Genomic DNA, 16,661 nt, shown 5'->3' with positions numbered 1-16,661 from the left:
CTCCTGATGTGGGATCTCTGTCCTTAATGTACTGTACATTTTGATTTAATGCTATAACTAGTACTCAAACAGTATGTTTCACTTTGTGTTTCTATGTGGGTGCAAACTGTTGAAGTATTTATACTAAATTGATCTTCTGTATATAAATAGAATTGAAAATGAATCTTGATGTGAATGGAAAGGGAGAGGGAGCGGGAGAGGGGAGGGTTGCGGGTGGGAGGGAAATTATGGGAAGGGGAAGCCATTGTAATCCATAAACTGTATACTGGAAATTTATATTCATTAAATAAAAGTTAAAAAAAAAAAGTTAGTTACAATAACACAAAGCTAACCAATGGTAAATACAACAGTTTTCTAGGGATTATTTTACACATGGAGAAAATGCAAAATGTGCTTTGTCAGAATTATTCCTGATAGAAAACTGATTTTGACTAATTGATTAAACAGGCCTACCATTTAGCCAACCGTTTCTGTTTTACTAAAAACTTACTTTTGATAGTCTCATTACAAATTATTCCTTAAAAATACAACCTGCTCCTTTAAAGCAATCTTTCTGAGTTTGGATCCAGCGTCAACACTATAGTTCAAGTGTGAATAAACAGCGATCTAGTTTCAGTACCGTAGTTCCCAGATGAATATGTGAGCTAATAGTACCATTTATCAAGTCGCTACTGGAACAAAGGGATTAGCACCTATCACTTTTTTTTTTTAACTTTTATTTAATGAATATAAATTTCACTTCTAATCCTCATTAAAATAGACTTGCTTGACGCCCTCTGTACAGATAAAGCCAGACATTCTAAGGTTGGTTATTTGAATCTTGGCCTGAGGGTTCTGGAGCCGATGACTTTCTGGATTTACTGTGGGAATTTCATGTCCTTTCTGACGCACAAGCCATTGAATTCTAACTTTCAGATCCTGGAGAAAACGATATCTCAAAAATTAAGGCTTTAATCTGTATTACTAATTACCACACGCTATCCTACAAGTAACTGTTAGTTTAAAAACACTCAGTGCAGACCACCTTTCAGTTGTCTCTTCACGTATAAAACGATCGTTGGTATCACTTCACAACCGGCGGCGCAATGAAGCAGAAGCTGACCCTAAAAGCCGCGCGTGCAACCCTCACCTCGGCACGGCGGCACGGGGCAGTGGCGCTCTCGTTCACTTCCGGCGCGCCGCGGGCGCAGCGAATGTACGTCAGAGCGCGAGGGCAGGGCTTCCGCTCCTGGCGTCGCATCAGACGGAAGCCGAGTGGCCTCATTTCTAGTGGGTTTGCGGACCCACCTGAGAAGGCGAGCGGTGTCCGCGGTGTCGCGTGCGCTCACCCCAGCTTTCCCTCAGGAGTGCAGGCATTGGCGCTGAAGCCCCGGGTCGGACAGAGCTCCGCTCCTTCCTGCTGGCGGCCATTCCCTGGTCTCGCCCTTGTTCCGGGAGGCGGTGTCTGCCGCTGCGGAGCGCTCCGGTGTGGGTTTTCTCGCTCCCGGTCGCCATCACCGATGCCGGTTGCCCCTGGTAAACCTCGGGCTCTGTGGTACTTTCCATCCTCGCCGGGGCCCCGCGCAGTGGCGTAACCAGTTGCAGAAAACCCGAGTCGAGGGTCTCCGCCGGCGGCCTCATGGGGGTCCAGGGGCTGTGGAAGCTGCTGGAGTGCTCCGGGCGGCAGATCAGCCCCGAGTCGCTGGAGGGCAAGATCCTGGCTGTCGGTATCCTAACGCCGCGTGGACGCGGGGGTGCGGGGGTCGGGGCCGCGCGACTGCGGGGTGCCGGGCTTCCCGGGCCGGGACCCGGAGCCTGAGGCGCTTGGGTGCGCGTGGCTCCGGCCCCGGCTCTGCCCTCAGCCGCTGGGCACCGGACCTTAGGCCGGGCCGCTGCCCCGTGGCTGAGCTCTCCGCGGAAGCCACGGCGATAAAAGAAGGGCACGCGGGGTCGGCGTGGGGACCCTCAGTATCTCCTGCCGTGCTGGGCTTGCCCCGTTGACGTTTCTTTTCTTTTTCTAATGGGCAACTTTTATTAAATCATGGTTTTGGAAATATTAAATTCATATTGTATGTCGCTGAAAATATTTCAAAAGTATACAGTGAATTATTTTCTTCTTACCCCTGGAGTTGACTTTTTTGGGGCACGTATTTGGCTGATTTGCTTGTGTCGTTGGAATTAATTTTTTTTTTTTTTTAGATTATTAAAATGTTAGTGTTTTTTTTGCAAATTTTTGTTCAAGTAAAACGCTTTTTTGACTGACCCTGCTATGCCAGGTACCTTACACCAGTTTCCAAAATGGGGACCAATAAGCCTAGAGAGTCGGAGTTGTTATGTAAATAACAGAAGGATCAGGGGAGGAGCGACGTGGTTGACATCTCAAGAATCTGCTAATGCAGCAAAGAAGTTAGTTCTTCAGTATATAAACAACTTAGAAATAATGGGACATTGGTAATTTTTAAAGTATCATGAGATTATTTTTTGCCAGGTGAATAATTTTCAGATCTATCTGTAATGAATTTTTGACTTGAAGGTTTTTATGCAGGGTACTTTGAGTTGGGGAAAAGAGATTTTTTTAAAGACTGTGCACTGTTGTTGCCATCCAGTGGTCTCAGCGTGTCATTACATCCTAAAGATTTCCGTAGATCTATGGGTGGGTGAGAGGACAGTTTTAGACACACTAAAAACTAAAGCAAAGATTTGGGTCATTTTATATTGCAGCTCTTATGAGGAATTATGAATTTGTGAAATCAAGATGACACATGAAGTTCAGTATTCAAACTATTTAGGTCATTGTCTAAGGAAAGGTAAAAACATTTCACATAGGATATTTGTAGATGGCTCAAAGAGGTATTTGGAACATGAAACCACTTTTAAGAGGTTAAACAGGACTATGAAAGATACTCTGGTTACAGTGATAATCTCATATGTGCTATGTAGTGTGCTCAGTCTACCGTTGGCTTTATTTTGTTTTTTTTTTTTTTAAATTATTTATTTGAAAGGCAGGGTAGTGGTGGTGGTAGAGATCTTCCATCTGCTGATTCTCTCCCCAAATTCCCACCACATCTGGGGCTGGGCCAGACTGAAACCAGGAATTTGGAACTCCATCTGTCTCCCACATGGGTTGTAGGGACCCAAGCACTGGGGCCCTCATCTGCTGCCTCCCAGGATGCATTAGGAGGAAGCTGAGTCAGAATTGGAGAAGCTGGGACTCCACTTAGCCCTCCGATGTGAGATGTGGGTACCCCAAGCTGTGGCTCAGTCTGCTGCACGAGAACACCCTGCTCCCTTTGCTCTATTTTAATGGAGATTCAGACATCTGAAATATATTTAGATTTTTTTTTTTTTTTGTTTGTTAAAGAAGAACTTACCAATGACTGTACCAGCTTCATAATTTACTGTTGGATCCCTAAAATAAATTGATTTTTTACTATCTGTTTAGGTGACTGTCCTGTTTGTTGATATAATCTCAATCTGTGTCAAATAATAAAGAAGTAACAGTTTAACTTTTGTTTCTTATGGACCTTAGCATTTGTAAAATGCATGTAAGTGTGTTATTATACCTTTATGTTATGCGTAATAATGGCAAATTTAAAGTTTACTAACTATAGGATTAAAAAAATTCTTCAGAATGTTACCATTGCATTGAGTCTTCTCACGAAAGTGATTTCTGGCTTTGTTCCAGATTTTAACTTTTCCAGCCTTAGGAGAAATTTAATTTTGCCTCCTAAAAGTGTTGAAATTAGTCAAGTTGAATTATGCAGCTTTTTTTAAGCTTGTCTAATTTTACATGTTTATTACTTTTCTAAGAAATTTTAAGCTAGAACCTCTCTGCTGGAAATTGGCACTACTTATGATTGATTAAAAAAAAAAGACCCACCTCAATTAGAATATGCCTAAGCTTAGGCAATTTAGCTGTATATATGTTTCAAAACTTTAAATTCTGTTCTAATTGGTAGTAGGGTTGAGAGCCCCAGATGTGGAATTAATGGGCTCTGTAGAGACTTACTTAATTCTACATGATAGTGTAGCAAGCAGAAACGCTCCCAACAGAAACTTTTATCCAGTACCTTACAGATTCAAGTCTACACTGAGTTCTACCTTTCAGAGGGGTCCTTCTTGTGGTCTGAACCACCAGTCTGCACTTTAACTTGGGCCATTGTAACTAGTTCTTTTAAAAAACTGGTTTCTGCATAATTATTCCACACATCCACCAAGGTGATCCTTACACCACTTTCTGAAAACCTAATGACATCCACATCAACTCTTGCAGTTACCTCTTCCACCGTCTAGCTGGTCTTCTCTCCCTGTGGTTTATTCCCCAGCTCCCTTTAGTCATTCAGGTCTTGGTTGCCTCTTAGGTAGGCCTTCCCCAACTAAACAGCCCTCAACTCCCATTTGTTTTTATTGCTCTTTTTTTTTTTTTTTTTTTGACAGAATTAGAGAGAGAGAGACAGAGCGAAAGGTCTTCCTTTTCCGTGGGTTCACCCTCCAATGGCCGCTAGCGCACTGCGCTGATCCGAAGCCAGGAGCCACGTGCTTCCTCCTGGTCTCCCATGCGGGTGCAGGGCCCAAGGACCTGGGCCATCCTCCACTGCACTCCCAGGCCACAGCAGAGAGCTGGACTGGAATGCTCTATTTATTTTTTCCTCACTGCTCAACTACAGCTTAGTATATTATTTTTAACACTTTCCTGTTAAAATGCAAGCTTTTTTGGCATGAGCATCATGTTTTGTACATGACTATATTCGGTTCATGTATTTAGGGTTGTATATGCTTGGCTCATGATAGCATTTAACTATGATAGGTCTAAATATTATGACAGCTTGCTTTCCACTAAGCTCCATAATGGCCCAAGCACTTTGTGGTGTTCATTGTTATATCCCTAGTGCATTAAAAAATTCCTGCTTCATAACAAACAACGTTTTTGAATAATAATGTGTAACTGGAGGTCTTTATCTAGGCCCAGGAAGCAACCTGAAGACTGAGACCTCAGAGTAGGAGGTAACTGGATTGAGAGAGGGAGAAAGGATTTTGGGCAGAGGAAGGGGCATGTGGGAAAACCCTGGAGGCAGGAAGTGATATCCAGGTTAGAGTAAAGGCCAATGGCTTGAAGTGAGATGGGAAAAAAGAAGAGGCCAGAATACTCTGAACTTTGCAGGCCATAGAAGAGTTTTAGATCTTCTAAAGGCTATAGAAGTTTGAAAACGTTTTCTCTAATGATATATTGATAAAAGCTATTATATGCCTTCCAAATTAGGAAGTAGAATTGGAAGACCTTGTAATGTAGGGAATCATTTGTGACAACACCCAGAAATGTGACTTGGATAGATGAGAGTGACACTGCAATGGGGGCTTGAGCGCCGAGTGGAGGAGACATGGAGTCAGTTTTGATGGCGTTTGATGTCTGTGAGGTACCATGTAGAGATGTCAACTTTAGGAGCAATCTTTGGGCCATACGTGTACAGACAGGATGTGGTGTGGGAGTGGATGTGGTGTGGGGTAAAGTTAGTCTCACTAGATCATGTAGACAGGAGGGAAGAAGAGGACCTAACAAAGCCATTGAGAAATACTTTCATGGCGAGTTAGAGGAGCTGGCAGAGTACTGGGTCATTCTAATGAACAAACATAAAGTATATTTTTAAAGAAGCAGAGCAACAGATTAAGCCAGTTTGTGACACCCACATCTGCCATCTGAGTGTCTGCATTTTAGTCTCCAGCTTCCTGCTAATGTGCACCTTGGAAGACAGCGGATGATGGCTTACATACTTCAATCCCTGCCACCCATGTGGGACACCCAGGTGGAGTTTCTGACTTCTGGTTTTGGCCTGGCCCAAATCTAGCTGTTAGGGGCATTTGGAAGAACTAGCAGCCGGGAGATTCTCTCTCTCTTTCTCTCTCTCTCTCTCTCTCTTCCCCTCTGTCTCTGTCTCTGTCTCTATCTCCATTTCCCTGCCTTTCAAGTAAAATAAACTTGGAAAGATTTCTTAGAAAAACCTAAAAATATAAGAAAATTCCAGAAGAAAACAAACTAGCATTAATCTTAGCAGAAATAACTATTCATAATATTTTGGGTGTGAACTTCTAGTTTTTATTTTTAACATAACATAATATGAATGGAAGTATATTTTATACTTCCTTTTTGTGACTGTCTTATCACTAGCTACTTTTCTGGAACTTTCATCTTTAGAGGCTTCTTGATGTTCTAGCAAAGAAATATATCATAACTTCATTTTCAAAAAAGACCTGTTGGAAATGTTTTAAGTTTCCTCATCTTTTCATTGTTATAAACAAGCATTCTTGTAAATTTATTAAAATCCGTGATCATTTCTTGCTGTAGAATTCTTAGATAAAATAGGATGCAAGTTTTTAAGTCTTTTGCTGTGAATTGCCAAATTATCCTCAGGAAATGTGTGCTACTTTACTAAGAGTCTTTATAGATCACTAAGTTTGAAAGAAGGAATTCTTTGCAATTACATTTTTTGAAGGACTTGTCTGTCGGTTTTAAAAAATTCAGTATGTGAATAGTATTAACAAAGGTTTGAATCGGTCCACTGACTCCATCAGCACCAAGCATTTCAAATGAATGGTGATGCATGCTTCGTGTTCCATGTTTGGCTGATACCTGTTTTTAGGAAACTGAAGTTATAAAGATGAGGGAAGAGAGGCCGGCGCCGTGGCTCAATAGGCTAATCCTCCTCCTTGCGGCGCTGGAGGTTCTAGTCCCGGTCGGGGTGCCGGATTCTGTCCTGGTTGCCCCTCTTCCAGGCCAGCTCGCTGCTGTGGCCCGGGAGTGCAGTGGAGGATGGCCCAAGTTCTTGGGCCCTGCACCCCATGGGAGACCAGGAGAAGCACCTGGCTCCTGGCTTCGGATCAGTGCGGTGCGCCGGCTGCAGCACGCCGGCTGCAGCGGCCATTGGAGGGTGAACCAACAGCAAAGGAAGACCTTTCTCTCTGTCTCTCTCTCTCTCTCACTGTCCACTCTGCCTGTAAAAAAAAAAAAAAAAGATTCCAAAATTCCAAAATGTTTTCCATTAACAATTCTCCCAGATATTAGTATTTGGTTAAACCAAGCACTTAAAGGAGTCCGAGATCGCCATGGGAACTCCATAGAAAATGCTCATCTTCTCACTTTGTTTCATCGCCTCTGCAAACTCTTATTTTTTCGAATTCGTCCTATTTTTGTGTTTGATGGGGATGCTCCACTACTGAAGAAACAGACTTTGGTAAGTACCATCTAATTATTATTTTTTTTTTTCTGCAGCCTTGGAAAGAAAGAAAAGTTCATATAAAATTTTATTATCTCTCTTGCTAAATTTTTCAAACAAAAATTTATTTTGACACATAGCAAATTCAATTTCAACTACTTGTGAAATTCATGTTGAACAAATAAGATAAACACAAATGGTTTTTTCTCTTATAAATGGTTTATTTGTGAGAGTGCATAATGCATGTGATGATAAAATTTCACTTTTGGTTAAAACTCTTCGCATTCTTCAAATTCAGTTTTTCCTTCAGAGTATTTTCTTAGACGTTCTGCATTGGTTCCAGCTAAGCTGCCTTTGATCAGAACATTATGGAAATCCTGTATGCAGAATGTCCACTGCATATGCAGTCACATACATTGAGGGATTGCAAGGCTTCTTCTAAAGAAGATTGGATTTGGGAGTGAGCAGTGTTCTGTGCTGTCAAGTGGTGAATAAAGTATATTGTCCTGGAAGGAAATTGGACTTGATATAAAAGGTTCCTGCCATCAGATCAGCGCGGTGCGCCGGCCGCAGCGCGCCTACCGCGGCGGCCATTGGAGGGTGAACCAACGGCAAAAGGAAGACCTTTCTCTCTGTCTCTCTCTCTCACTATCCACTCTGCCTGTCGAAAAATTTAAAAAAAAAAAAAAAAAGACTATAAACTAATTTAATCTGGAAGTAGTTTAAGAAATGTTTGAAAATGCAAATTACAGCACTCATTTGTATTTATGGAACTTAATGACTTTAATACTAGGATACTTAAGAAGGTTCATGAAAAATAGAATTAAAAAATAAGTTTATTTTGGTGCAGAAAGGTTTTTTTTTTTTTTTTGACAGGCAGAATTAGTGAGAGAGAGAGACAGAGAGAAAGGTCTTCCTTCCGTTGATTCACCCCACAAATGGCCACTATGGCCGGTGCGCTGCACTGATCCAAAGCCAGAAGCCAGGTGCTTCCTCCTGGTCTCCCATGCGGGTGCAGGGCCCAGGGACTTGAGCCATCCTCCACTGCCTTCCCGGGCCACAGCAGAGAGCTGGACTGGAAGAGGAGCAACCGGGACAGAATCCGGTGCCCCAACCGGGACTAGAACCTGAGGTACTGGCCCCGCAGGTGGAGGATTAGCCTAGTGAGTCAAGGCGCCGGGCTAAGTGCAGAAAGTTTTGATATTCATGCATATGGACCTCAAAAAGTTCATGGAAAATGTATTATGAAATCAATATGATGTGTTGATTACAAAAGCAACAAAGTAAACATCTTTTAATTTTATGAAGTTTTGGAAGTGCCATATGTTGAAAATACAAGTTCAACAATTTATAATTGTCCAGATGGCTATTGCCTAATTAAGTGAGCACATAGGACATTGATTGCTCCAGTGAAAGTGTTTAGATGTGAATGTTTCAGTTTGCAATGATCCAGAGCCTATTTGATTGAATACTTACTAGAAGGATGAGAAAGGAAAATGGAAGGTTGTGGTTACTTTCATCTACCATAAGCACAGGGGCTATTTCATTTATCCCTCCTTGGATATTTTTTACAAGATGTTTTGACACATACTGAGTTTCTCATGGCAATCTTGAATGTTGAGAGCCAGAATTACATAAATGTTTGAATGGAAATCAGTATTTAAAATTATTTTTTGGTATAGCAATGGCCTTTTAAAGAAAAATATTGGTCAATTAAGATAATTCTTTCTGGGAAGCATTTGCTTGAATATGTATAATTATGTTTTTGACTTCTTTCGAATATTAAAGGACATTTAAGAGAAATTAAAAGTTTATGAGAGTGTACGAGAGCTATCCCACTAAGAAATAGTTTAGATGGAAACTCTGGGTGTCCTGTATATAGCAGAATCCTGAAGGTATTGTTAGAACATTTAGGAGGAAATACTAAAACACAAAACTCAGACAAACTAAACTGCATGGGGGCAGAAAACTCACAGGAATGTTTTTATTAGAATAATACCTTGAGATAAAATCTTTTATTCTCTGTTTTCATAGGCTAAGAGGAGGCAGAGAAAGGATTTAGCATCTACTGATTCCAGGAAAACTACAGAAAAGCTTCTGAAAACATTTTTGAAAAGACAAGCTCTCAAAACTGCCTTCAAAAGCAAGAGGTAAGAGGAAATTACATTAATATTAGAGATTTAAAAATTGTTTATTTTTGTGTGAGAGCCCTGTGGTTCTCTTCCTCTAATGTTAACTCTCAACCGAAAATGAGGAGTGGAAAGAGGAATAGGTAGGGGTGGTATTTGACATGGTGGTCAGAAGCTAACAAAAGTTCTCTGCTCTGTGATGTGGGCTTTGTTAATGAGATAGAGAAGCTGGAGAGATGCATGGCTTACACTTCGTGCTTTCAGAATGTTCCTCAAGACTGTGGTTGAGGCTGTGGCCAAGGCTCAGGAGCCCTAGCATGTTTCTTTTTTGCTTCTGCACTGTGCTTTGACTTTTCACAGCAGTAGCCCAGGGACAGCCAGGTCAAGAGGGGGAAGTCCATTGCCCATGAATTTTCTCCTCTTCGCCTCCTGAGCAAGGCTTTTGTAGTCAGTGAGGGAGGATTATTGGCTCACAATGCTACTAGTCAAAGACGCGTGTATTTTTCAGAAATGAAGCACTCCCGAGTCTTACTCAAGTTCAAAGAGAAGATGACATCTACGTTTTACCACCTTTGCAAGAGGAAGAAAAACATAGGTAAATGTTTTAACAGTATTATTTTAGGGATGGGCATTGTGTTGTGGTGGGTGCCAGATCAGAGTGCTTGGGAGCCCCACCTCTTCTTCTGATCCAGCTTCCTGCTAATGCTCACCCTAGGAGGCAGCAGATGATAACTTCAGTACTTGGGTCCCTGCCACACATGCAGCTGACCCAGATGGAGTTCTTGGTTCCTGGCTTCAGCCTGGCCCAGCTCTGGCTGCTGTGGGCATTTGGGGACTGATCTAGCAGATGAAAGGTCTTTTCTCTCTTTCTCTCTCTGTTGCTCTGCCCCTTTCACATAAATAAAAGTAAATAAAATTGAAAAATATTATTTTATCCATGGGTATATTCAGACAGATTTAAATCCTTTAATACTTGATGAGGCATGTGGGAATTTACTCATGCATTTGAAATATGCATTCTCTATACCATTTTGAATATTTTTCAAAAATTACATTTTTAATTTGCTAACTTATCTTTGTGTTTTGATGACTTTTGGTTCATTATTCTCTTTCATTCTGAACACTACTAGCACCATGGATATGAAATTCATGAAGACTCTCCTTTTAGTTTTTCTTACCTTTTGCTTACTGATTCTCATCCCACTGTTGCCTCGCACCACCATGCTGAATTACACTGATGACATCTGTCCTTGTTGCCCAGTGTGGTAGGTACCTTGCACTTCTCAGTGTACTCATCTTCACCCCATTAACACCATGTCCTGCTGTCCTGTTCTCTTGGCGCAGAGTCTCCATCCATTCCTCCTTAGCTCATCTGTGTTCTCTTCCTCTGACAGCCTGTCATCTTCAGTGGTTTCTGTGTTTGAAGTGGAGGTGGAGGAGTGGAAGCCTAGACAGTTTGTCTTCCTTTCCCATCTCCCTCATTCCTTTCCCATGAGCTCCCAAGAGGCAGAGAAGCTTTTGAATAAGTCCAGTTCTCTTTATCTCCCTTGCCACCACCACCACCACCACCTTTCTCCAGGAACAGCTTCCAGACTTCTTTCTGTCTTTGTCTTTGATCTTACCCCTTTTGTGGTAACTCCTCCCTGCCAAGCCCAATCTCTGCTTCATATTATAAAATCTGCTTAAAACTCAAACCTGATAGCTTCCTTACCTAAAACAGTTCTAAGCTTCTCGTTTCTTTACGATAAAACTTTCAACTCCTTAATCACTCCTACTCTCCTCACATTGTTCCCAGGCAGGCTTTCTTTTCCACATGGGTAAAGAATTTATTTCTTCCTGCTGGAACAGTTTTCTCACATCCTGCAACTAGAACCCACACTCACTCATAGCTGACTGCAAGTAGCATGGTTGCTGGAGTTTCCAGAAACCTCTCAAGATCCCTCAGTTTGGGGATGAGGTGGCTATTTGTTGTGCCTTTAGCAATCTGCTCTTCCCTCGTGGTGGAAGTTACTATATCATATTATATTGGCTTACTCATGTGTTCTCCAGACAAGGAGACTTATGATGGCACAGATCTTGCCATCTTATTTACCACTGTAGACCTTGAAACCAGCACAGCTTGTACTCAAGAAATGATTTTATTAGTCACTGAAAATCAAAGATACTTTATCTGTGTGCTTGATTTTCAGTTCAGAAGAGGAAGATGAAAAAGAATGGCAAGAAAGAATGAGTCAAAAACAAGCATTACAGGTATTTAAATAAGTTTTGACTTTAGAATGTGTTCTGTCATTTGATATGATGACATGAAAATGAATAATATTAATGAGGTAGTATGAATTATGAAAGTTCATAATAAAAAGTAATGTGTGTATGTGTATGTGCATGTATAAATATATAAACTATTTACCCATATTTGAGTAGATATATATAGAATTTGCTATTATACATACCCAAATAAACCATTTTTCTTTTGTAGCTGACCAACAAAATAATCCATACATTTATAGAAAATATGGAAAACATAATACTTGTAAATAACTTACATAAGTGTTGCCATTTTGGATACTCTAGATTATTCTTTGTACAGTTGTTACAGTCGAATACCTGTGTGTTTATGAGTATTTGGCATGTGTATGTGTACCACATATACCTGTGTACATATATATGTATGTATGTGCATATGTTCTTGGAATTTTTTTTAGATTTTATTTCTTTACTTGAGAGGTAGAGGTATAGATAGAGAGGGAAGGACATAGAGAAAGGTCTTCCATCCACTGGTTCACTCCTTAAATGGCTGCAGTGGCTGGAGCTGGGCCCGTCCAAAGCCAGGAGCCACGAGTTTCTTCCGGGTCTTCTACGCTGGTGCAGGGGCCCAAGCAACTCCACTGTTTTCCCAGGCCTTAGCAGACAGCTGGATCAGAAGAAAAGTATCTGGGACTAGAACTGGCGCCCATACGAGATGCCGGCACCACAGGTGGAGGCTCAGCCCACTGCTACAGCTCTGGCCCCGTTCTAGGAATTTATTGCTGTGTAACTTCGTGATGCAAAAATGGTCACTTATTATCAGATCTGCCGCAGTGCTGGGAGTTGATCAGCTCAGCAAGGCTGTTCTGTCTGGGAACTCCCATGTAGATGCAGTCAGACTGAAACTGGACTTCAGCAGCTTCCTCCCTTGCATGGCAGTTGACACTGGAAGTCAGACTTCTGTGCTGCATGTTGCCTCATGTGGCCTTGGGCCTGTTCACAGCAAGGAGCTCCCTTCCAAGGACAGGCTCCAAGAGGAAGTTCCCTGCAGAAACTAGCAGCCTCCTTTCTTCTGTCCTTCCTCCATCCTGGATGTTCCATCAGGATCTAGCTACTAAGACCAGCTTATAATTAAGGGGGAGAGAATTTGACAGAAAAAACCAGCAAAGAATTGGATATGTGTTCAAAACCATCACCACACATATTTTACTGAGTAGCATTTTTGCCAGTTCAGGTTGTACCAAATATACGAGTAAAACAAGCATTTTTTTTTAAGTTTTTTAGTGTAGCAGATAACATTATTTGATTCCCAGATTTGCTGTTTCTTTTTTGTTTAGACTGCTTTGGTATGTCTGGTAGAAGACTTTCACTTGTAGAAGCTCTGCATGGTTAATGCAGGAATGATAGCTGTCTTGGTTAAGACCCTAGACCTTGTGCTCAGAAAGACCTGCATTTCAGTTTAGGCTTCACTATATACGAGCAGTGTGATCTTAGATTAATTAATTTCGCTAGGCTTTATTTCCTTTCTTTTTTGGTAAGAGGAGAAGATCTGGATGCCTTCCTCAGGGAGGTGTTGGGAGCACTGGTGAGCAGAGTGCAGGACACTGTGCATAGTGATGGGGCTGTCTTGAGTACTCAGTGGATGTACGTGTGCACATCACCACATAGCAGACAAACAAGACAGCGGTTGTGTCATTTTATCGTTTTTATTAATTAAATTTTGAACAAAGGTTGTCTGTTGTATTAGTCTACTTGAATGGCAGTGATAAAGGGAGAGAGAGATCTTCCATCTTCTGGTTCAGTTCCCAAATGCCCACATCAGTGGGGACTGTGCTAGGCTGAAGCCAGGAGCCCAGTACTCCATTGGGATCGCCCATGTGGCAGGAGCCCAAGCACTTGAGCTATCATATGCTGCCTCCTAGAATGCATTAGTAGGAAGCTGGATCGGAAGCAGAGGAGCTGGCACTCAAACCCGCGCACCAGTATGGAACATCAGTGTCCCAAGTGGCAGTTTGACCTGCTCTACCACAATGTCCACCCTGATGAGAAGTTTTAAAGTACTTTTTATTTAAATTTTAGTTAACATTTAGGAAAATTTTATACTTTTCCAAGTCTGTGAATTTCTTATTTCATTTTTGATTTTTAGGTTAAGAGTAAAATAATTGAGGGAATTACAAATACTGCTCAAATGTATCAGGCTCATTTATACCCTAGGGCCTTTGCACTTGCTCTTACTTCAGCCTGGAGTCTCTGATTGAGTACTTAGCTGTGTTTTGAGTCCCTGCTCACAGATCCTAAAAAATGGAGTCTTCTCTATCAACAAATCTGTTTTTCTTCCTCTTTTCTTATTCACTGTCTTATCAGGTTAATCTGTTTTTTTACTGTTAGCTGGTTTGTTGTATGCCTTCCTGCACTCTTCAGAGTAGGGATCTCTTATCTGGCATGATCTCCAAGGTACCCTAACACCTAGAAAAGTCCTTGTTGCCTTAGAGGGATCTTAGAGAGTATTTCTGCATTTGAATGAAAAGATACATTCTCTAATCCACCTGTTCACTTCGATGCCTATTGCAAATTATGTGCTACTGTGTTCAGCCTATTGTAGATGATGTGAAACTGTGTTTATGACGTCAGTGCAGTAAATATCTGTAGTGATGAATTGTAGTACCTGTGTGAAATAAAAATTTCCTGTCATTACATTTTATTCTTCACAGGAAGAATTCTTTCATAACCCTCATGCGATAGATATTGAATCTGAGGACTTCAGCAGTCTGCCACCTGAAGTAAAGCATGAGATCTTGACTGATATGAAAGAATTTACCAAACGAAGAAGAACATTATTTGAAGCAATGCCAGAGGTGAATTGTTGAACAGTGGAGTAATACTTAGAGTTAAGAACTAGAGTAAAATTTCTCCTTAGAAAGAAGAGAATCATAAGAAGCAGTACTTACACAGTGTTTGTTCAGTAAATAGCAAGTGTATACAAAGAGCCTCTGAACTTCATGTATTTATAAGCTTGACTTTATAAGCTGTTATTTTAAGATTTCTTGACCTCCTGCCCAAGACTAGGTCTTTTCTCCTACTGTGTTTTCATAGAGTCCTGGAATGTGCCTGTCATGTACCCCTATACAGCACCTAGCTCAGCAGGACCTAGAAAGTGTCCAGTTTATACTTAGTGACTCAATTCTTAGATTAGTTCATGAAAGTTATTTTAAATTATATACATATGTATATGTGTATGTATGTGTGTAGATAGATAGATAGATAGAGTCTGTGAAAACTAAAAGTAATATAGAGTCTAATTACTATACAGAAATATGCTCTGGCTTGAAATTCCAGGTGAGTTATCCTCTACCACAGCATATCATTGTTTGATCTCTATTCCCTTCTTCCTCCTGGACACTTGTTAGCCACAGAAAACTGGGTGGGAATGGTGTGTTGGGTTGTGTTGGTTGTTGCTGAGCATGTCTTCTGATCATACTACATTAATTAATTAATGCTGCTATTAATTACTGGCTCTCTTGTTGCTACTGAATGAGTTCTGTTTCCTTTTCTATTGCCATCTATTTTTTAAATTAACTTATGTATTTTGAAAGAGTTACAGAGAGGTAGATACAGAGAGATCTTCCATCCATTGGTTCACTCCCCAGATGGCTACAATAGCCAGTGCTGGAGTAGGCTGAAGCCAGAAGCCAGGAGCTTCCTCCAGGTCTCCCACATGGGTGGCAGGGGCCTAGACACTTGAGCCATCTTCCACTGCTTTTCTCAGCCAATAACAGGGAGCTGGATCAGAAGTGAGCAGCTGGGACTTGAACTGTCACCCATATGGGATGCTGGTTTTACATTTGACAGCTTTTACCTACCTAGGCCACAACACCGGCCCCTACTGCTATCTGTTATTTCTAACATAGTTCTCCTTTAGCCCACTGTAGGATAGAATATGAATTTTACAGCATTGTTTCCATAGTGAATTAATGTAGTATTTATTTATTTTTACTTTCTATAGGCTTTTAAACACTTAAATTGATATCAGAAATATGAAAAAAAAATAAGTTTGTTTTCCCATTATTCCCTCTGTTTTTCCACATAGAATGTGAAGATAGGAAAACATTAAAGCTCACAGAAATGATATTCTCAGGTCTTTGGATATACAGAAATGAATTTACTTTCATCTCAGGGGAAATATCTAGGCTCTCTATCTATCAGATATTTTATTTCTTGAGTTTGAAAGGATCTCTGTGTAGTACTTGAGAAAATAGGATTTGGGTTATGTAAACAATAGTGAGAAGGAGTGGGAGAGAGACAGTCCTTAATAATTTGCTCTTCTTTATTTTCTTTCCACAATCTCAGAATCTCTGGGATTGGTAGACTATAGGGTAGCTTGGAGTAGCAGCTCTTTGGATCTGTAGTTTTGATAGAGACTAGAAGTTTTAAGTCATCCAGGTGGGACCACTATATCATCTGTACATTCTACAAATGTAGTATTGATAACAGTAGTGATGATAAGTGATAATAGTAATAGTAATGATTGTAATAGTAATAGAACCAAGTGTAATCAGTCAGACTGCTTTTGATCCCAGACCTACCACTTATCAGCCATGTGACTCTTGGGAAATATTGTAATATTTGTATTAAATATGAAACAATTTTCTTTGTTCTGCCTTTAGGAGTCCAATGATTTTTCACAATACCAACTCAAAGGCTTGCTTAAAAAAAACTACCTAAACCAGCACATAGAAAATGTCCAAAAGGAAATGAACCAGCAACATTCAGGGCAAATCCAAAAGCAATATGAAGAGGAAGGGGGCTTTTTGAGGGAGGTAGAGTCCAGGAGAGTGGTCTCTGAAGACACCTCACATTACATCTTGATAAAAGGTATTGGGTACCATCATTTATTTAATGGCTAAAAACCAAAACATGTCATCATTCTGAATTCTATAAACTACCACCCTTGGATAATATAAGTGAAATCCTACTTAGACAGTGACGGTTGTATATAATAGTACAGTTGTATATAATAGTAATTAGTGGGTTAATAACTATAGTGTCAACTCTTTAAGATTAACCAATGAATTAATTCTTAGTTTCAGATTAAATACAATTT

At 40.7% G+C, this 16,661-nt stretch overlaps 1 protein-coding gene across 1 annotated transcript in view; it reads left to right on the top strand.

Moving 5' to 3' along the window:
* The first annotated feature begins 1,250 nt into the window (after window positions 1-1,250).
* ERCC5 (ERCC excision repair 5, endonuclease) overlaps window positions 1,251-16,661 on the top strand; it is a 29,926-nt gene continuing 14,515 nt past the window's right edge. Inside the window, exons 1-7 of the mRNA XM_062193953.1 lie at window positions 1,251-1,706; window positions 7,030-7,205; window positions 9,222-9,337; window positions 9,825-9,911; window positions 11,506-11,566; window positions 14,272-14,415; window positions 16,225-16,432. Coding sequence (XP_062049937.1) covers window positions 1,619-1,706; window positions 7,030-7,205; window positions 9,222-9,337; window positions 9,825-9,911; window positions 11,506-11,566; window positions 14,272-14,415; window positions 16,225-16,432 — 880 coding nt within the window. The 5' untranslated portion in view covers window positions 1,251-1,618. The remainder of the gene's footprint in view (window positions 1,707-7,029; window positions 7,206-9,221; window positions 9,338-9,824; window positions 9,912-11,505; window positions 11,567-14,271; window positions 14,416-16,224; window positions 16,433-16,661) is intronic.

Source organism: Lepus europaeus, chromosome 6 (assembly GCF_033115175.1).
Source record: "Lepus europaeus isolate LE1 chromosome 6, mLepTim1.pri, whole genome shotgun sequence".
NCBI classification, from domain to species: domain Eukaryota; kingdom Metazoa; phylum Chordata; class Mammalia; order Lagomorpha; family Leporidae; genus Lepus; species Lepus europaeus.
Note: the sequence above shows the minus strand (reverse complement) of the source record. Positions and strands in the feature narration are given on the sequence as shown.